Source organism: Chiloscyllium plagiosum, unplaced genomic scaffold, assembly GCF_037043375.1.
Source record: "Chiloscyllium plagiosum isolate Xiang-an unplaced genomic scaffold, Cpla_swu_hap1 HiC_scaffold_36, whole genome shotgun sequence".
In the NCBI taxonomy this organism is placed as follows: domain Eukaryota; kingdom Metazoa; phylum Chordata; class Chondrichthyes; order Orectolobiformes; family Hemiscylliidae; genus Chiloscyllium; species Chiloscyllium plagiosum.
This window is the reverse complement of record NW_028270174.1, coordinates 32,925,094-32,946,789: the sequence shown is the minus strand read 5'-3', so window position 1 is coordinate 32,946,789 and position 21,696 is coordinate 32,925,094. Positions and strand designations below refer to the sequence as shown.

General features: G+C 45.8%; 1 protein-coding gene across 3 annotated transcripts in view; it reads left to right on the top strand.

Annotated features, from left to right (window-relative positions):
* The window catches only part of ints10 (integrator complex subunit 10), a 70,255-nt gene extending 52,640 nt beyond the window's left edge, over positions 1-17,615 (top strand). Inside the window, exons 15-19 of one of the 3 annotated variants that reach the window (XR_015753330.1) lie at positions 372-534; positions 9,013-9,106; positions 13,930-14,001; positions 14,690-16,155; positions 17,477-17,615. Coding sequence is in view for 2 of the 3 variants with exons in the window: in XM_087980079.1 (XP_087836205.1) it covers positions 372-534; positions 9,013-9,106; positions 13,930-14,001; positions 14,690-14,846 (486 nt within the window). In the remaining variant the exon portion in view is untranslated. Of the gene's footprint in view, positions 1-371; positions 535-9,012; positions 9,107-13,929; positions 14,002-14,689; positions 16,253-17,476 lie in introns of those variants that run through there. The other 2 variants (XM_087980079.1, XM_087980080.1) reach the window with 2 other exon arrangements.
* Positions 17,616-21,696: the final 4,081 nt, after the last annotated feature.

The window sequence follows — 21,696 nt, the reverse complement described above, 5'->3', positions numbered from 1 at the left end:
TGTATAAGTCCTGCTCTGATTTGCCTTTCCACAATGCAGCAGCTCACATTTATCTAAATTAAACTCTATCCGCCCACTCCTCAGCACATTGGCCCATCTGATCAAGATCCCGTTATTCATAAGTAATACCAAACAGCAATAAGTACACATGTCAGATTAGGGGTTACACTGATCAATGAGTTATTTGGGGTCAATGTTTGTGTTTTTGGATTGTTTATCCACATTTGTGCCCTAATTCATTGTCTCCATGAATCAACATTCAAGCTTTTTCAGTATTTGACAAAATGCTATAAAGCAAGACTCCTGAGAAGCAGTTTTGCCATTTCTTAATTCCATCAGGAGGAATTAACCAATACCTGTGTTTTATACAGTTGCGAGCCTTTACAGATATACGAGATGATCTGGCTTTAGGTCATGTGATTGTACTACTTCAACTGGACTGGCCTCGTGGAGAAAACCTCTTTCTGAAAGCAGTTGATAAAATTTGTCAACAAGGATCGTTTCAGTATGAAAACTTCTTCAACTATGTCACAAGTATCCTTTTAAAACCTTTCAGTTAATATTCCAGAAAATTCTAAACTGCTTGTTTATTAATTGCCTTTCTTGATCTGAGTTTGACACAGAGGTCATGGTATGGAGTCAGCTTCTAAAGACCAGAGTCTTCTATTGGTGTCTCTTAGTCTAGACACTGAGGTTATACTTTAACCACACCTGGCTGATGACATTACTGTCATTTCTTTATTCTCACGTGCATTTTTTTGTATGTGGCACTTGGGCTGTAAAGCATTAGGCATACCAGGCTATCTCCTCATGACACTTCAAAGCGATCTGACCTCTCTCTCTGTCTTTCTCTCTCTTTTTTTTTTGTCTTACCAGAGAGCGCGTGCTCTGTCCCTTGTGCGCCCTCACTTGCTCGCCTGCGCACACGCACTCTGAGTCTTGCTTGTGGGAGGTGCGCTCTGTGTCTTGCTCGCGCACGCTCAGTCTCTGCCTTGCTCGCCCGCATGTGTGCCCTCTCTTGTTCTCGCTCGCCCGTGCGAGCTCACTCTTTTGCACTGTCTGTCTCTTGCTTGCCCACATGTGCTTGCTCGCTAGCTCTTTCTTGCTCCCCCACATGCACGCGCGCTCTCTCTCTCTCTCTCTCTCTCTCTCTGTCTTGCTCGCCCTTGTGCACCCTCTTCCCTCTATCTTGTTTGTCTGCGCGCACCCTGTCTGTGTCATGGTCGCCCACGCATGCACTCTCTCTGTCTTGCTCACCATCGTGCACCCTTTCTCTCTGTCTTGCTTGCCCACACATGTTCTCTTTCTGTCTTGCTTACGTGAGGCACTGTCTCTCGATCGTACATGCGCTCTGTATCTGTCTTGCTTGAGTGCGCACTCTGTCTTGCTCACGTACGCTGTCTCTTGTTCGCCCCCGCCGCACGCTGTCTCCTGCTTGCCTGCACGTGCTCTCTCCTTTGCTCTCACTCGCATGTACGCATTCTCGAGCACGTGCTCTCTCTCTTGCTTGCCTCTGCTGGTCTCGTGCTCTCTCTCGCTTGCTCACGTGCTCTCTCTCTCTCTTTCACTCTTGCTAGTCTGCATGTGCGCCCTATCTCTGTCTTGCTCGCCCACGCATGTTCTCTTTCTGTCTTGCTTGCGTGAGGCGCTGCCTCTCTTGATCATGCGCGCGCTCTGTATCTGTCTTGCTTGAATGCGCACTCTCTCTCTGTCTTGCTCACATGCACTCTCTCCCTCTTGTTCACCCGCTTGCCTGCACGTGCTCTCTCTCTTTTGCTTTCGCTTGCCCGTGTACCCTCACTGTTTTTCTTGGGTGAGGTGCTCTCTCAGTCTCGCTCACGTGAGGTGCGCGCGCTCTCTCTCTCTCGCTCGCACTCTTGCTGTCTGTCTTGCTCACCCGCGCATGTGCTCTCTCTCTATCTGTCTTGCTCGCCCGTGCGCTCTCTCTCTCTGGCTTGCCCGCTTGCACCCTCTCTCTGTGTCTCTCTCTCTCTCCCTTGCTCACCTGTGTGCTCTGTCTCTGTTTTGCTCATCTGCGTGTGCTCTCTCTCGCTGTCTTGCTCACCCAGGCATATGCGCTTTCTGTCTGTCTTGCCTTGCGTTCTGTCTCTCCATCTTGCTTGCCCACACGCGCTCTCTGTTTTGCTTGCCCGTGCGTTTTATCTCCCTCTCTCCCTTGCTCGCCCACGTCCGCTGACTCTCCCTTGCTCACCTGTGCCCTCTCTCTCCTCTCTCTCTCCCTTGCTCACCTGCGCCCGCTCTCTCTCCCTTGCTTGTACCGCGCCCGCTGACGCTCCCTTGCATGTCCATGCCCGCTCCCTACGCCCGCTCTCTCTCTCCCGTGCTCGCCTGCGCCCGCTCTCTCTCTCCCTTGCTCGCCTGCGCCCGCTCTCTCTCTCTCCCTTGCTCGCCTGCGCCCGCTCTCTCTCTCCCTTGCTCGCCTGCGCCCGCTCTCTCTCTCTCCCTTGCTCGCCTGCGCCCGCTCTCTCTCTCCCTTGCTCGCCTGCGCCCGCTCTCTCTCTCCCTTGCTCGCCCACGCACGCTCTCTCCCTTGCTCGTACGTGCCACCCCTCTCTCTCCCTTGCTCGCCCGTGCCCGCGCTCTCTTTCTTTCTCTCTCTCTCTCTCTCTCTCTCTCTCTCTCTCTCTCTCTCTCTCCTCTCTCTGTCCCTTGCTCGCCCGTGTTCTCGCTCTCTCTCCCTTGCTCGCCCGCGCCTGCTGACACCCTTGCTCGCCCGTGCCTGCTCTCTCTCCCTTGCTCGATTGCGCCCGCTCTCTCTCCCTTGCGCGCCTGCACCCGCGCTCACTCTCTCCTTGCTCGCTCTTGCCCGCGCCTGCGCCCGCTCTCTCTCTCCCTTGCTCGCCCACGCTCGCTCTCTCCCTTGCCCTCGCCTGCACCCCGCGAGCTCTCTCTCTCCCTTGCTCGCCTGCGCTCGCTCTCTCTCTCCCTTGCTCAACCACGCCCACTCTCTCTCTCCCTTGCTCGCCCGCGCCCACTCTCTCTCTCCCTTGCACGCGCCTGCGCCCGCTGTCTCTCTCTCTCCCTTGCTCGCCCACGCTCTCTCTCTCTCTCCCCCTTGCTCACCCGCACCCGCTCCCTCTCACCCTTGCTCGCCTGCGCCCGGGTGCTCTCTCTCCCTTGCTCACCCGCACCCGCTCCCTCTCACCCTTGCTCGCCTGCGCCCGCGTGCTCTCTCTCCCTTGCTCGCCCGGTCTCTCTCCCTTGCCTGCGCCTGCTCTCTCTCTCTCTCCCTTGCTCGCTCGTGCCTGCTGACTCTCTTGCTCACTCGTGCCTCCTCTCTCTCCCTCTCGCGTGCTATCTCTCTCTCTGCCCCCCTCCTTGTTCACCTGTGCCCATTCTCTCTCTCTCTCTCTCTCTCTCTCCCTCCTGGCTTACCCACGCCCACTCTCTCCCTTCCTCTCTCCCTTGCTTGCCCGTGCCCACTCCCTCTCTCCCTTGCTCGCCTATGTCCACTCTCTCTCTCCCTCGCTTGCCCGCTCCCGCTTGCTCTCTCTCCCTTGCTCTCTCTTCTCTCTCCCTCTCCCTCTCCCTCTCTCTCTTCCCCTTGCTCACCTGCGCCCACTCTCTCTCTCTCTCTCTCTCCCCCTTGCTTGCCCACACCCTCTCTCCCTTGCTTGCTCGTGCCCGCACTCTCTGTTGCTCGTTCGTGCCCTTGCTCACCCGTGCCCGCTCTCTTGCTCGCCCGCTCTCTTTCTCTCTCTTGCCCGCTCGTGCCCACTCTCTCCCTTCCTCGCCTGCGCCTGCTCACTCACTTGCTTTATCTCTTGCTCTTCCGCACGTGCCCTGTCTCTCCCTTGCTCACCTGTGCCTGCTCTCTCTCCCTTGCTCGCCCGCACCCACTCTCTCTCTCTCTCTCTCTCTCTCTCTCTCTCTCCCTTGCTCGCCTGCACCCGCTCTCTCGCCCGCACCCGCTCTCTCTCTCCCTTGCTCGCCCGCACCCGCTCTCTCTCTTCCTTGCTCGCCTGCACCCGCTCTCTCTCTCTCTCTCCCTTGCTCGCCCGCACCTACGCTCGCTCGCTCGCTCTCTCTCTCTCTCTCTCTCTCTCTCTCTCTCTCTCTCTCTCTCTCTCTCTCTCTCTCTCGCGCTCTCGCTCTCTCGCTCTCTCTCTCTCTCTCCCTTACTGCCCGCACTCGCTCTCTCTCTCTCCCTTGCTCGCCCGCACCCGCTCGCTCTCTCTCTCTCCCTTGCTCGCCCGCACCTGCCCTCTCTCTCTCTCTCTCTCCCTTGCTTGCCCGCACCCGCTCTCTCTCTCTCTCGCTCTCTCTCCCCCTTGCTCGCCCGCACCCGCTCTCTCTCTCTCCCTTGCTCGCCCGCACCTGCTCTCTCTCTCTCTCTCCCTTGCTCGCCCGTGCCCGCTGACTCTCTTGCTTGCTCGTGCCTGCTCTCTCTCTTGCTTGTGCCCGCGCTCTCTGTTGCTCGCTCGTGCCCGCTCTCTCCCGCTTGCTCGCCTACGCCCGCACTCTCTCTCTCTCCCCCTTGCTTGTCCGCGCCCACTGACTCTCCCTTGCTGGTTGTGCCCGCTTTCTCTCTCTCTCCCTTGCTCGCCTGCACCCGCTCTCTCTCTCCCCCTTGCTTGCCCGCACCCGTTGACTCTCCCCTGCGATCTCTCTCTCTCTCTCTCTCTCTCTCTCTCTCTCTCTCTCTCTCTCTCTCTCTCTCTCTCTCTCTCTCTCTCTCTCTCTCTCTCCCTCTTGCTTGCCCGCGCACGCTGACTCTCGCTTGATCGCCTGTGCCCACGCGTGCGCTCTCTCTCTCCCTTGCTTGCCCGCACCCGCTCTCTCTCTCTCTCTCTCTCTCTCTCTCTCCCTTGCTCGCCCGCACCCGCTCTCTCTCTCTCCCTTGCTCACCCGCACCCGCTCTCTCTCTCTCCCTTGCTCGCCTGCACCAACTCTCTGTCTCTCTCCCTTGCTCGCCCGCACACACGCTCTCTCTCTCTCTCTCTCTCTCTCCCTTGCTTGCCCGAGCCCGCTGACTCTCTTGCTTGCTCGTGCCTGCTCTCTCTCTTGCTTGTGCCAGCGCTCTCTGTTGCTCGCTCGTGCCCGCTCTCTCCCGCTTGCTCGTCTACGCCCGCGCTCTCTCTCTCCCCCTTGCTTGTCCGCGCCCACTGACTCTCCCTTGCTGGTTGTGCCCGCTCTCTCTCTCTCTCTCCCTTGCTCGCCTGCACCCGCTCTCTCTCTCCCCCTTGCTTGCCCGCACCCGTTGACTCTCCCTTGCCTGTGCCCGCGATCTCTCTCTCTCTCTCCCTCTTGCTTGCCCGCGCACGCTGACTCTCGCTTGATCGCCTGTGCCCACGCACGCGCTCTCTCTCCCTCTTGCTTGCTCGCGCACGCTGACTCTCCCTTGATCGCCTATGCCCACGCGGGTTCCCTTTCTCTCTCTCTCCCTCTCCCTCTCTCTCCCTTGCTTGCCCGCGCACGCTGACACTCCCTTGACAGCCTGTGCCCGCTCGCTCTCTCTCCCCCTTGCTTGCCCACACCCACTCTCTCTCTCTCTCCCTTGCTCGCCTGCGCACTTTCTCTCTCTCTCTCCCTTGCTTGCCTGTGTCCGCTCTCTCTCTCTCCCTTGCTCGCTTGCGCCCGCGCTCTCTCTACCCCTTGCTTGCCCGCATCTGCTGACTCTCCCTTGATCGCCTGGGCCCACGCCCGCTCTCTCTCTCTCTCTCTCTCTCTCTGTCTCTTCCTTGCTCGCCCGCGCCCTCTCTCCCTTGCTCGCCCGCGCCCGCTCTTTCTCCCTTGCTTGCTTGTGCCTGCTCTCTCTTGCTTGCTCGTGCCCGCGCTCTCTGTTGCTCGTTCGTGCCCGCTCTCTCCCCCTTGCTCGCCTACGCCCGTACTCTCTCTTCTCCCCCCCCCCTTGCTCACCCACGCCCGCTCTCTCTTGCTCGCCTGCTCTCTTTCTCGCTCATGCCCACTCTCTCCCTTGCTCGCCTGCTCACTCACTCGCTTTATCTCTTGCTCTTCCGCATGTGCCCTGTCTCTCCCTTGCTCGCCTGCGCCTGCTCTCTCTCTCCCTTGCTTGCCTGCGTCTGCTCTCTCTCTCCCTTGCTCGCCTGCACCTGCTCTCTCTTTCCCATGCTCGCCTGTGCCTGCTCTCTCTCTCTCCCTTGCTTGCCCGCGCCCGCTCTCTCTCTCTCTTGCTTGCTCGTGCCCGCTGACTCTCTTTCTCGCTTGTGCCCACTCTCTCCCTTGCTCGCCTGCGCCTGCTCTCACACTCGCTTTATCTCTTGCTCTTCCGCACATGCCCTTTCTCGCCCATGCCCGCACTCTCTCTCTCTCTCCCTTGCTCGCCCGCACCCGCGCTCTCTCTCCCTTGCTCGCCTGCACCCGCTCTCTCTCTCTCTCCCTTGCTCGCCCGCACACACGCTCTCTCTCTCTCTCCCTTGCTCGCCCGTGCCCGCTGACTCTCTTGCTTGCTCGTGCCTGCTCTCTCTCTTGCTTGTGCCCGCGCTCTCTGTTGCTCGCTCGTGCCCGCTCTCTCCCGCTTGCTCGCCTACGCCCGCACTCTCTCTCTCCCCCTTGCTTGTCCGCGCCCACTGACTCTCCCTTGCTGGTTGTGCCCGCTCTCTCTCTCTCTCTCTCCCTTGCTCGCCTGTACCCGCTCTCTCTCTCTCCCCCTTGCTTGCCCGCACCCGTTGACTCTCCCTTGCCTGCGCCCGCGCTCTCTCTCTCCCTCTTGCTTGCTCGCGCACGCTGACTCTCGTTTGATCGCCTGTGCCCACGCGCGCGCTCTCTCTCCCTCTTGCTTGCCCGCGCACGCTGACTCTCGCTTGATCGCCTGTGCCCACGCGCGCGCTCTCTCTCCCTCTTGCTTGCCCATGCATGCTGACTCTCCCTTGATCGCCTATGCCCATGCGCGTTCCCTTTCTCTCTCTCCCTCTCCCTCTCTCTCCCTTGCTTGCCCATGCACGCTGACACTCCTTTGACAGCCTGTGCCCGCTCGCTCTCTCTCCCCCTTGCTTGCCCACACCCACTCTCTCTCTCTCTCTTGCTCGCCTGCGCTCTTTCTCTCTCTCTCTCCCTTGCTCGCCCGCGCTCACTCTCTCTCTCTCTCCCCCTTGCCCGCGCCCGCTGACTCTCCCTTGCTTGCCTGTGTCCGCTCTCTCTCTCTCTCTCCCTTGCTCGCTTGCGCCCGCTCTCTCTCTACCCCTTGCTTGCCTGCATCTGCTGACTCTCCCTTGATCGCCTGTGCCCACGCCCGCTCTCTCTCTCTCTCCCTTGCTCGCCCGCGCCCTCTCTCCCTTGCTCGCCCGCGCCCTCTCTCCCTTGCTCGCCCGTGCCCTCTCTCCCTTGCTCGCCCGCGCCCTCTCTCCCTTGCTCGCCTGCGCCCGCTCTCTCCCTTGCTTGCTTGTGCCCGCGCTCTCTGTTGCTCGTTCGTGCCCGCTCTCCCCCTTGCTCGCCTACGCCCGTACTCTCTCTCCCCCCCCTTGCTCACCCACGCCCGCTCTCTCTTTCTCGCTCGCTCGTGCCCACTCTCTCCCTTGCTCGCCTGCTCACTCACTCGCTTTATCTCTTGCTCTTCCGCATGTGCCCTGTCTCTCCCTTGCTCGCCTGCGCCTGCTCTCTCTCTCCCTTGCTCGCCTGCGCCTGCTCTCTCTCTCCCTTGCTTGCCCGCGCACGCTCTCTCTCTCTTGCTTGCTCGTGCCCGCTGACTCTCTTTCTCGCTTGTGCCCACTCTCTCCCTTGCTCGCCTGCGCTTGCTCTCTCACTTGCTTTATCTCTTGCTCTTCTGCACATGCCCTTTCTCGCCCACGCCCGCACTCTCTCTCTCTCCCTTGCTCGCGTGCACCCTCTCTCTCTTTCTCTTCCTTGCTCGCCCACACGTGCGCGCATGTGTGCACTCTCTCGTGCGCTCTCGCTCTCTCTCCCTCTCCCCCTTGCTCACCTCCACCCGCTGTCTCTCCCTTGCTTGCCCGCACCTGCTGACTCTCCCTTGCCTGCACCCGCGCTCGCGCTCTCTCTCTCTCCCCCCCTCCCTCTCTCTCCCCCCCTCCCTCTTGCTTGCCCGCGCATGCTGACTCTACCTTGATTGCCTGCGCGCTCGCTCTCTCTCTCTCTCTCTCTCTCTCTCTCTCTCTCTCTCTCTCTCTCTCTCTCTCTCTCTCTCTCTCCCTTGCTCGCCCACACCTTGCATGTAAGGAAGGTTAGTTATGTTCATGATCTGTAGTTTTTGAGTTGAAAACCTTCTTTTATGCATTAATTTAACTTATTTTGAACATGATTATTGATATTTATAATTTCATTCATGCCAGATGGGGGCAGTGCTTTTCTTTTTAGAATCCCTACTGTGTGGAAACAGGCCCTTCGGCCCAACAGGTCTTCACCGACCCTCTGAAGAGTATCCCAACCAAACCCATTCCCCTACGTTTACCCCTAACTCATGCACCTAACCTATACATCCCTGAACACTGGGCAATTTAGCATGGGCAATTCACCTAACTGCATGTCTTTGGATTGTGGGAGGACACCAGAGCACCTGGAGGAAACCCACGCAGACACAGGGAGAATGTGCAAACTCCACTGTTTGTCTAAGTTCACTACTGTGAGGCTGAGAGATAAAATAAGTATGTTATTATAATGCACTTTAACCAGGAAATATCTAAATCCTGAAGTAACATTTTGTAATCTGGATATGACTTCTACCAATTAGAGTACATGAACAAAAAGGGAACACAAAAATTAAACTGTAAGACTAAGAGGAGCGATAAATGAAATCAGAGGAGATTTGTGTGGAACACAAACACTTTGTTTGTTTCTTTCAATGTTGTAAATAAAAAACAATGTAATGAACTTTTTTAGTGCTTTTCAAGTGGTATGTTAGTTATGGTATTCTTGCATTCAAATAAATTAACCAGCTGAGAGACCATTGCATTATAACTATGCTCTGAAGTTACTAGTAGAAGAATACATCTTGCATATGTAGTAAATTTATACAAACTAGCTAATAGCACACTAAAATGACGACAGTACACAATTTGTCCTTAACCACATCTGTTGATATTGACATGTTGGAAGAATTTGCTTATCTCCGAACTGCAGAAGGTGGTAAAATTCATCTCGAATTGTTACCAAATCAAGGTCTTCTAATTAAGTAAGTACTGAGTTGGAGAGACAGTAACTGGTGTGCTCTGATTCATGTTGGAATTTCCTTCGTTACTTGAGAAACTAATTTTGCTCCTTGGTTTGTTGCAGCACATGACAAGAATTTATGTTACTTTTTTTAAGGGAAAAAAGACTTGGAAGAATTAGAATCCCTACAGTTTGGAAACAGGCCCTTTGGCCCAACATGTTCACACCAACCCTCTAAAGAGTATCCCACCCAGACCCATTACTCTACATTTACCCCTGACTAATGCACGTAACCTATACATCCCTGAACACTATGGGCAATTTCGTAGGTCAGTTCACCTAAACTGCAAATCTTTGGATTATGGGAAGAAACCGGAGCACTCGCAGTAAACCCACGCAGACACAGGGAGAATGTGCAAACTCCACGCGGACAGTTGTCCGAGGCTGGAATCGAACCCTGGTCCATGGTGCTGTGAGGCAGCAGTGCTAACCACTGAACCGCTGTGCCACCTACTTTTCAAAAGGAAAACAGAACGTGTTAAACCTTTGAGAAGGCGACCAGAAAAGTTTAACTATCTTGTGAAATTAGTGAATAATTTACATTTTTAAACTTTTAAGCTTTTGATTTTGCATGTCCATAAAACATGTAAAAGTTTATAGGTGTCTTCTTTATCTTAAGTTGTTTTTCATCAGTTTTAAAAGCTGTAGAAATTTTGTATGATTTATTGAGTTCATACAGTGATTTATCTTTTTCATTCGGGTAAAATCCAGGGTTTGTATTGATGGTTTGCCACAATGTACCTGAATTAGAGAAGGTGGCAGTTGACCAAGATTGACACTTCTCATCACGGTCCAGAAATTTTCCCAATAAATTAGATTTGATTGTGATATTCCATGTTGGTGAACAGCGTCTGTTAAAAACTAACATTTGAGTACTGAGCAGTAATTAGCACTCCTGTGTTTCAGTACGATATGCACAGTTTGAAAGTAGGAGAGGCTAACAAATGGCAAAAAAAAAATTCCTGACCCCTTGATATTGTTTCTCCTAATTGTCCCACCGGCTAAGTTGCTGACATTGGACTCGGAGTTAGAACTCTGTTTAAGTACCATAGGGTATGGTACAATAAATCTGTCCTTGTACACATCCATGTATGTGTAAATATAAATTCCTGGAACCATGAAGCTTTGGAATTGCAGGTAAGGTGCATTTTCTTCTTGATCACTAAATTTTTTTTTCTTTTGAGAATTTCAGAGGTAAAGAACATTTTCAGTAAGAACTTCCCTGTTGAGATTGTTTTAGTCAATAGGTAGCTTGAGGAATAGTGTGGGGTGAGGGAAATTTTCAATAAAATTGCTTTTGTATTGAAACCAGTTGTACTAACCTACTGTTTCATTTTTACATCTGTACAGTTCAAGTAGCTAGCCTGAACAAACCCAAATAGTATTGGATTTTGAATTGAATTTATCCATATTTTCCAAACAAATGTGATGTATTCAGATTTTTGACTGGCAAAGTAATCCTGGAGCTGTAGTTGGATCAATTGGAAAGTGTTTTCCATCCTACTAACAGGAAGATTTGAAACCTGTATGGGACAGAATAAAGTTGAAGGAAGATTTTAAACTCCTTATAAGACAGACATTTTTATGTAAACTTAATTTTCAAGTTTTTTTTCAATTCTTCACTTTTCATAATTGAATCTCTACTTTCCCCCTTCCTGGACAAATGGCCCTGGACAGAAACTCTATCTTTCTCATCAGCTTTGCAATTAAATGTTGGAAGCAAAGGTCATTGGATGAATTCCTGAACTTGCCATCAGTTAAGGTGCCATCCTGCCAGTTCTCCAATTAGCTGCCTACTAAATTCGGAGGAAGCATTCAATGCGCCAAACAAGCAACACAGATGTGGCAACGGCTCGCCTATGAAAGTCCCCCATAAAGGAGTGAGAGGTAGATCCCTTGTACCTGCAAGCCCCATTCAGTGAGAAGAGGAAAAATAAATAATTAACCTCTCACCACTTAAAAGAAAATTGGAAAATCAGGCCCTATATCTAAATTAAGCTACTGCAAATGTAATCATTTACCCCAAAGTGATTATTTTCTAAACTCTTGGGGTAAGAAAAGGTAAATGGGATTCTAGTAGATGACTCAAATATGGATCTAGCATTGGCATTATTGACATCTAATCATACAATGGTGACAGCATATGGGAAGGTTATTCGGCCCAACATACTAGTTCTCCATGCTAGCTCTCAGCAATAGCAGTTCACTTAGGGCCATTTTCACTATGGCCCTGCAAATGTTTCATTTTGAAATAATTGTCTAATTCTCTTTTAATGCCACCATTGAATCTACCTCCACTGCACTCAGGTAGTACATTCTGGATCCAGCCACTTACTAAATATAGTACCCAGAAATCAATGCAGTACTTAGATTTAGTGTGACACTTGTATTGAGGCTAAAACTCTGTGTTGTACAGGTTTATCATGCTTATCTTGCTTTTGTGATTTGGAGATGCTGGTGTTGGATTGAGGTGTACAAAGTTAAAAATCACACAACACCAGGTTGTAGTCCAACAGGTTAATTGAAAGCACTAGCTTTCGGAGCGACGCTCCTTCATCAGGTGGTTGTCAATCACCTGATGAAGGAGCGGCGCTCCGAAAGCTAGAACTTCCAATTAAACCTGTTGGACTATAACCTGGTGTTGTGTGATTTTTATCTTGCTTTTGTGCTCTATGCCCCTTTTTATAAAGCCTTGAAAATCCTTTATCCTCAATGAACCAATTGATCAAGCCTTATAATGTGCATATATATCCCAGATCCTTCTGCTCCTGCACCCCCCTAAGAATTGAGTGCTTTGTGTTGTATTGCCTCTCCACGTTTTCTTAGCAAATTAATTACTTCATACTTTTCTGCATTAAATTCCATCCACCCCTTGTCTGCCTGTTCCACCATTCTGTCTGATCTTATCACTGACCCCTGAGAAAGTGCACCATAAACTTTCCTGCTGGTTTAAAAACCCCGCCATAAGCCACCAGTCTGTTTCTGTCATTCATCCAATTTTCTAACTTTGCTCACGTCTGTTGAGCAGTACTCATTAAATGTCTTTTGGAAGGTAGTGTATAGAAAACCAATTGTATTACACTCATCAGCCCTCTATCACTCTTCAAAACACTTAAATAAGGTAGTTAAACATGATTTCCCTGTAATTAATCTGTGCCAGCAATCCTTAATTAACCTATTTTATCCCTAATTATGTCCTGAATTATTTTTGGTAAAACCCTTACCCACCACTGATGGTAAACCAGCCTGAAATTGTTTGCACCCTTTTGAACAAGGGTGTAACATTTGCATTCTTTAATCCTGTGTCATCATTACTGTAATCCTGTTTTTGGTCCCTAATCAGCCCAACTACTTATTGTACCAACCTTTTATTTTTACATGCCTGTGGAAAGTTTTTTGGATTCCCTTATTTTATGTTTATGTCTGTTTCTTCTAATAAATCTCTTTGCTTTTATTTGCTTTTTTCAATTCCCTTCTGAAGCTTCTAAATAAAGTTTGATTCTTAATTGAATTATCCAGTTGACATCTGATCTTTGCACCTTTTCTCTGCTTCATTTTACTCATTACCATTTTTGTTAGCCAGGGAGCTCTAGACTTATTTGCCTTGTATTTCATCTGGTGAGAGTGTATTCCTTTACTGTACCTGAGCTATCTACCTTTCCTTTAATTGCACCCTACTTTTGAATTACAGTTTATCCAGTCAATCTTTAAATCTGTTCCAAATAAATTAGAAGCAATCTCTCCTATTAAAATTGTTTCTCCTGCACTCAACAACTCTGACTCTGGAGTGTGATGTAATCTCCGACATCGTGGACTCTGGACTGATATGTACTGTATTCAAGCCACACTGTGACCAGGGTCTCTTGTTGGGTTAACAGTTTAATATATTGGAGAATTTCTCAAAGTTAAAATTGTTTTGTTTCCTTTAAAAAGGTGTGGTCTGTAGGTTGGTTAATATGGCATTAAAAACTTTTTTTTTGAGATTAATGGGGCTGAATGAGAGGAAGTATAAAAGATTTATTGGTTTTGTAGTACTGCACTGTGCAGTTGAAATTAAATATCTCAACTTGCTGTTGTCTGTTGTTGTAGGGGCAGACTTGTGCTGCTTTTTCCCATGTTTAAATGTATTTTGGCAATTTTTGATGTTAAGAATGAAAATTGAATGACTTCTTTGGACAAAGTAATCGCTCCACTTTGACCATTGTGTGTAAAACTTGGCCTGTTATGACATCTCCTTAGTTTGAATTTTGAAAAGTAGTTATGCATACATTATCTTGAGGAAAATAGGCTGTGAAGTCTTGCAGTCTATCAAGCTTTCAGTTGTCCAACTGCATTAGTCAAATTGTTTGTGAAATGTGCTAAATATATTAAGATCAGCAGATGGGCAAATTGCCAACTGCAGGGTATTGGTGGAAATTTGAGATGAAGTCATCTTTCTGTCGTGACTGGAGAGGCATAGTCTAATGAGGCTATAGGAGGAGCCTTACTCATAACCAGATGTTATGATGAGATCCTGCGCACGTTTTCTCTACTGTAAAAGCATCGGTTTCTACTTGCACCTTTGCTTTCTAATCAGTGGTTCAAATGGAGCACGTTTGTCTTGTGTTTGATTATGTTGCATGTTTTGATGAATAACCTATCTAGTTCGTGCATGTAGTATCAGATTATGAATGTGAAAGTTATGTACTCTGTTCAATTCCTTCCAGTTGGCAATAGGTAAAAGTTATGTGTTATTGGTGATATGTGTGAGTGTTGAATGTACTGTTGATGTTTACTGTTTTCAAGGAATTCTAGCCCTCCACTGGGCGTTCTTCCGCAAGAGTTCAAACTGCAGCCCAGCAGTCAGACAGCTGACAGGTACCACACGACCTGTTCGTCATGTGCTGTGTTTGTCACCATGTTAACCCATGGGTTTTAAAGATTTTTAAAATGTCTTTATTTTTCCTTTTTTTGTTCACACAATCCATGATTTAAGCATTGCCATACAATGATCATTTTAGTATTACATATTTATCAAAATGCAGACTTTGACATGAGATTATTTCTGTACTTTTTTTGGAAATGTCTGACTTTTTTTTGTAAGTTACTATGAAATGAGTGCTGCAAATGAGCATCTATCACAGTAACAGCTACATGTTATGCATTCCAATGAAGTTGCACCATAGCTTTAAAAAATTGACTAGCTCAAATCGGTGTGCTTTAGTTAGAAAGTATGATTGGTTAAAAATGTTCATACTTCTAAATATGCTTTACTACTCACTACTTGAGGTTGCAATTTGTAACTCATACAAAAATATTTTAGTCACAAACTTGGAATTTGGCTAAACAAAATTACAGAAAAATTAATTTGGATCAAATAATTTATTGAATTTAAAATATTACACAAATAATGACATTTCTATGGATACATTCAAATATTTAGTTAAATTTTAATAACTTGGCATTTTCTTTATGATGGGGTACAGCCAAAGGATTAATAAGTTATTTACAAATGACAGCAATGTGTGGTCAGATGGATAATTTGCTTATTTCATTTGTGTTCCAGACATCACACTGTAACCCGAGGTATTACAAAGGGAGTGAAAGAAGATTTCCGATTAGCTATGGAGCGACAGGTTTCTCGCTGTGGGGAAAATCTAATGGTTGTACTACATAGATTTTGCATCAATGAGAAGATAATATTGCTTCAGACTTTAATGTGACAGATATATCCAAATCTTTTCCTTTTTAGAATATATGGATGTTTTTGTGAATCTGCTGAACTGCACTGCTCATGTCTTTTGTATTGTAAAGTTTGTTATTGGATTTTATTCATGAGTGAGGCTGTCAGAATTGAACTCGATACACAGACTTGAAAGGATGTATTCTAATTCCATGGAAAAAATGTTGAATCCTCAAGTAATCCATTTTATTGAATGTTTGTATTCATTAAGGCTGGCGATCACAGTACTAAAGGACTAAATATTTCATTCCATTTTTTTGTCCTTGAATTTGTCAGCTTCAAACACTCTGAGCAGGCACAGAATAGCAATATCCAACTATGCAGAGAAAAACTCCCTGTACTCTTCACCCAACACTGTGCGCTTTACATCTAGCCTTCATTTTCAAAAAAAGTGTCTCCTGCACCATTCTGAAGTTCCTCATTGTTGCACCAAGTTCTTGTAGAATTTTGCATTATTTGAGGATCTTGCACCCAATCAGAAACTGAGTTGATATTTGCTGAAGTTATTTGACTTGGGTCTCTTGCAACCATCAGAAACAGAAGGCTTTCTTCCTGTTTATGACTAAAGGCGCTATAAAAGGATAATGCTTTAACTTTTTATCCTCTTAACCATGTAGTAATGACTTTTTGTGAACAAGAAATAAGCAGAAACAATTTTAATTTGAGCCTGTCTCACAAAATCTAGCACCTCTTAAATTCAACAGGCCCATAATTTATGGTGCGTCAGTTCCACTTCCAGATTTGTATCGTTTCCAGACTCTAGTATCTGTTGACAAATGTGTTCAGTCAGTAGTCAACAAATTCCAGGCAGAAAACCTCATCCGAAATTATTTCGGTCCAGTGGAGATTAATATATTTACTTTAAAGTTAGTATCCAAAATAAATGACCTTTTTTAAAATTAAAAACTAAATGCTGGAAAAGTTCAGGTCTAGTAGAGACCATGGAGAGAGAAACAGAATTAAACTTTTAACTTTTGGCTCTTTGAAACATTGAACTAGAAATGTTAATTCTGTTTCTCTCTCAACAGATGCTGCCAGACCTGCTGAGTTTCTGTAGCGCTGTTTTTATTTCAGGTTTCCAGTATCCACAGTTTTATTCTCAGATACATGTCCAGTTTGCTTTAAAGTGGAGTGCATTCTGTTCAATGGCCTTAAATGTCAAAGCAGGCTGTCATGGTCTTGGAAAAACAGTGGTGCTTCATGGAATGCAATAAAGATGCAAAAAGAGAAATATTAAGGAATCGTAAACCCAGTGTCTGGAATGGATCTATGTAATACCACATTAAGTGGTAAGTAATGTAGCTCTTCTAACCTGAATAAAATGTTTTTTTTAAAACTTACAATTCATCACGTGCACTTTTCAATGAAATAAATCAGTGAAACATGCTGTTTTGAGTTTGACATGTTACAGTTGATATTTTTAGTTTTATATACTGTACAAATGTTGTTTGTTGCTTACAAAGTCCCAGACGGCCATAGGACTGCTGTCTCATTAAAGATCTTTGTGGTGAGTTTAACCAGAGGGTCACCATGCCTCTAGCAAGGGACAAGGTGGGGCTTTCATGAGAACCTCAACCAGTAGAGGAATTAAACTAAAACCAGAATGGACATCGCTGAAGAAAATCAACAAGTCTAGTAGCATCTGTGGAGAGAAAGCAAATTTAACATTTTGAGTCCAGTGACCCTTATTCTGAACATCTTCAGGATATGAACCTGGATTGTTGATATCACTCTGAACTGTATACCAACCATCCAACTAACTGGGTAACTAATCCTATATATCTTGTTCTATAATCTTACATTTAAATATATCTGTTTGAATGTGTGAAAGATTATTCAAATTATCAACGTTCCTATATACAGTTGAGTTCAATATAACTAGTCAACCTACCACTGCTGACTCTCCTTGGCGATAAGTAATATTAAGACTGAATAAACATTACAAAGAAGTTATCTCACTGGAGAATGCACCACTTGTTCTTTATTTTTGAGTTGAGGTATGACTCATAATCCAAATTGCATCAAATTTTTCTGAATTCCTTATTTGACCTCTTTAGTATTTTTTATTCAGGAGAGCAAGTTTACAGATTTTCACATTTTCAAGATCTTTGAAATCTAAGTTTGTCAATCTGTGGTGTTAAGATAGGATCTCAAAGTCTGCACCAACCAATGCCATCTTCATAATGAAATCAAACAAAAAGAAAGGAAATGGGGCAGTATGCAACTTGTCTTCATGTGATGATGCTGAAGAATTCAATGGTACCTGTACAACCTCTGGACTTATTGCAAGGCTTTGAAGATATTAAATTGCTGAGATGCTGTATCAGAATAACTGCTGATGGATGCTATTGAAAGTTTTCTTGTAATCAACTAATTAAGAGCAAATTGCTTCTAATACTTTAGGCTCTGCTGTATGATGTTCCTGAATTTAAACGTCTGTTAGCAGCATGACCTACCACCCCAAGAACTTGCCTGTTCTTCATGAAGTGTATGATCTACTTCTGCTTTCACTCTGTTCAAGCTCTTGCCAGGTGCTGACAAGGGTGTTATTCTCTTCCAGTTGATGCAGTTACTGAAGCATTTTTTTTATTATTTTTGTGATTTGATTAGTGCTCCACTCCAGTCAACCAGGATGTCCTCGACAAGTCATATCTTGTTGAATAGGCTGAAGAATTGTGTAGGCGAAAGTGAGGACAGATGCTGGAGATCAGAGTCAAGATTAGAGTGGTGCTGGAAAAGCACAGCAGGTCAGGCAGCATCCGAGAAGCAGGAAAATTGGGCAAAAGCCTTTCATCATTCCTGATGAAGGGCTTTTGCCCGAAACATCGATTTTCCTGCTCCTTTGCTGCCTGACCTGCTGTGCTTTTCCAGCACCACTCTAATCTTGAAGAACTGTGTACTCCAAGACAAAACTGCCAGTCCTAAGAGTAAAACTCCAACAAGGCTCTCATCACCATTAGGAAATAGAACATTGAGGACACCGACCACTTCACCCTACCTCGGAAGGCCCACCTACAGGAAAGACAATACAGAGATTGACAGCCATACAAGAATCATCAAATGGTGCAAATTGACAGTGTCTTCCAGTGCACTGCCTGGAGATTTAACACCATTGAGACTGTCAAAAAGCTGTGACTCTGTATATGATAATACCAACTGCAGTTCTTTTAACATGTATACAGAACAACTCAATTATCCGATGAGAATGGCGGGGGGAGTATTTTGTTTGGAATACTGATTTTTCGGATAACTGATCTGATCGTAAACAAAGGAAGCCAGACTAACCATAATTAGGTAAAAAAGCATGTTTACAGAGTTTTTAATTTCATTCAATCGATAAAATGTATACAATCACTGGATATTGCTTAAAAATTCATGGTATTTTACAAATAAAATCACTTGTTGGCCAGAGTTTGACTGAAGTCTGTGAAAGTTTTCACTGACATTTTCCTCGGTTTTATCCCGGTCCTCGACAGCAGCTGGCATTTTGCTGTTCGGTGTCTTCCCGCTGTGCAGACGAACCAAGTGTTGTCCCTCCCTCCTTAGTGACCATTGAGCCCTTAGAGAGAGGGGCGCAAAATATAGGGGGAACACGAGAGAGGGAAGATTTTTTCAGTGACTTCAGTTTCCGTCTTCTCATCAGTTTGTTTTTGGAGGAGTAATGTTCTCCTCATGTTTTCTCCTATCGAGCTTTCCTCCTGTTTATTTTCATGTGTGTTAACTCACTACAATTTGCTCTTCCTTATCAAAAAAGGTTTTACAAAGTTTTCTTGTCAGCTGAAAGATACTGAACTATTTGTTTGGAAACAAAGAGTTGGCATGGGATAACGGGAGGAAAATACAACTGAAACGAAAAGTGCGAGCACATTTTTTTGACTTAACTCTGGCGAATGAGCTGAGGGAAAAAGTCGTTGGGTTTGCAAAACAGAGCCAGTCAATGTTGAGAGAGAATCTTGCCCTTAGAGTGCACAGCTCAGACTTGCACCTATGTTGTTGTGTGTTCACAGTCACAAACCTTTATCCTCAGGGAGAATAAGTGTTGGAGAGCCTTTATATCAAAAGTATAAGACTTAACTCTAACGTCACATCTTGAGTATATATTTGAAGTTAATTATTTATTAAAGCATACTTGCATCTATATTCCTGTTCAATTTACAAAATGATGTAGTGAATGGATGAGGAATAGAATTTTCCTACTTCAGTCAAAATGCAGGTACAGGGACTTTGAGATCTTGTTCGGATAATCTGAAATTCAAATAATTGATGTTTGGATAACCGAGGTTATTCTATATTCGTAAGACAACGAAGACAGCAGCAGAGATTTTGAATAAATTATGTGCATAACATCCTGGGCATCAGATGGCAAGACTGTAAGACCAATGAAGTGCTCATGAGAACTGGTCAGAGATACCTGTGGGAGTGTGTGACAAAGAGAGGAGACAGGTAGAGTATACTTATTACCTTCTGGCATATCTCACCAGAATAGCAATACAATAGGCACGATCAGATAGAAAAGGAAGACCAAGTTGGTGAAAGAAGACCTGATGTAGTAAATTTAAGGAGGACCTCGAAGAGCAAAACGAAAGTGATTGTCTTGGATCAGGGTTAGCAGTAGAGATTTGCTGACCATTGCCCTGCACAGAATGGAGAAACCAAGTCTAACTAAGTCTTCAAATTTGATTCATCTGTCTATTATATAATTACTAGTTTCCTTTAAATTAGGTCTCTTCTTGAAATTATGACACGCTTCCATACTGATTCTCAAACTTTCTTCTGTCTTCATTCTGCAGAGTAGCCTGTCTCATTCTAAATTGGAAGCTTGCCGTATCTTTTCACACATTCTATATCCCAGTCACTCTCTCTCTTCCCACTTACTAGCTGGAAGTAATTAAGAGCTTCTGCATCCATGTTTTGTAAATCTCATATTGAAGTAGTATTCATTATTTCTGTGCAATTTTAGTTTTGTGAAGGACATGGGTTCTAGCAAATTAATAGTTCATTAAATTGTCACAGTGACTGCCAACTTGTTCCCTTTTCCTAAGTTAAAACAAAGAACTGTGCATGTGGGAGTTCTGAAACAAACAAAACTACTGGAAAAATTCAGCAAGTGTGGCTACATCTGTAGAGAGCAAATAGTTTCAAGTCCAGTAACCCTTCTGATTTAAAACACCAGAACTGTGAATGTTGGAAATCAAACAAAAACAGAAATTGTTGGAAAAGCTCAGCAGTTCTGGTAGCATCTGTGGAAAGAAATCAGAGTTAACGTTTCAGTTTTAGTGACAGAAACTGCCTTCTAACTCTTTATAATTGCCTTGATAACCTAGAAGCAGTGTTTAAGGGACACTTCCGTGTCTCTACCTCTGAGCTCAGAAAGTCCAGATTTACATTGTACCTGCCCAGGGAGTGTGTTATTGAAACAGGTTGATTAAAATATCTACTACATCGTGAATGATGTAGATCCATCAACATTACTTTCAACTCTTCCCCCCCCGCCCCCGAAAATTCAGTTTCTAATCTCAGTTTCAGACTTAGTTTCCTTAGAAAATTGATCACTTCCAGTTTCTTACTCCATTTTCCTTTCAGTTAAGATCTTTGTTGAAGCCACATTTCATCACAATGTGATGAATGCAGTAGATGCTGAGGTTCTACAAAGAAATATATGCTCACATGATAAATTACTTACCCCTTTATCCATGATGTAAAATATATCCTTACTTTTCCCATGACTACTTGTTATTTTTCTCGAAGTTATGAACTCTATAACATTCACTGTTTCCATTATTTTCTTTCCATGATAATCAATCTATTCCATGTATGGCTGACTAACATGAAGTATAATGTAGGAATAAGTCTTTCAGGCTGGCAGGACATCATGTGCCACAGGATTAGTGCTGGGACCTCAACTCTCTGTAATTTATACAAATGATTTGGATGCAAGGACTGACCGAAGGTATGATAGCTAAATTTGCTGATGCCACACTGCTATGTAGGAGAGTGAGGTGTTAGGAGGACATAAAGAGCCTAAAAATTGATATAAATAGGTTAAGTGAGTAAGCAAAGGTCTGGCAAACGGAATTCAAAGTGGAAAAGCGTGCAATTGTCCATTTTGGCAGAAATAATGAAAAAAAGCACTAATCTAAATTGAGAGTTTGCAGAGCTTAGATTCATGGGTGTTCCAGTGCATGAATTGCAGAATGCAGGTACAGTAAATAATCCAGAAAGCTAATAGAATTATATATTTTATTGTGAGGGGAATTAAATACAAGAATAGGAAGTTATGTTTCAGTTATAAAGGGCATTGCTGAGACACTATCTCGAGCTCTTGTATGCAAGTCACTGTACTTACGGAGGAATGTTAAAACTTTGGAAGCTGTTCAGAGAAGATTTACTAGGCTGTTGCCTGGAATAAGTCAAGATTAGAGTGGTGCTGGAAAAGCACAGCATGTCAGGCAGCATCCGAGGAGCAGGAAAATCAACGTTTCAGGTAAAAGCCCATCAGGAAGGGCCACCTCTGCCTCTACCTATTGCCTTGTGAGGAAAGTCTAGAGAAGTTAGGCCTGTATCCTCTGGAAATTAGAATCAGGGGCGACTTAATTGAAACATAGAAGATCCTGAGGAGACTTGACTGGGTGGCTGTGGAAAGAATGTTTCTTCTTGTGGAAAAATCAAAATCTATAGTTGTAGTTTAAAAATATGGGGGGTGGGGGGGGGCACCCATTTAAAACAGATGAGGCAATGTTTTTATTCTCAGAGGATTGAGTGTGTTTGGAATACATTTCCACATAAAGTAGTGGATGCAGAATCTTCAAATATTTTTAAGGTAGAGGTAG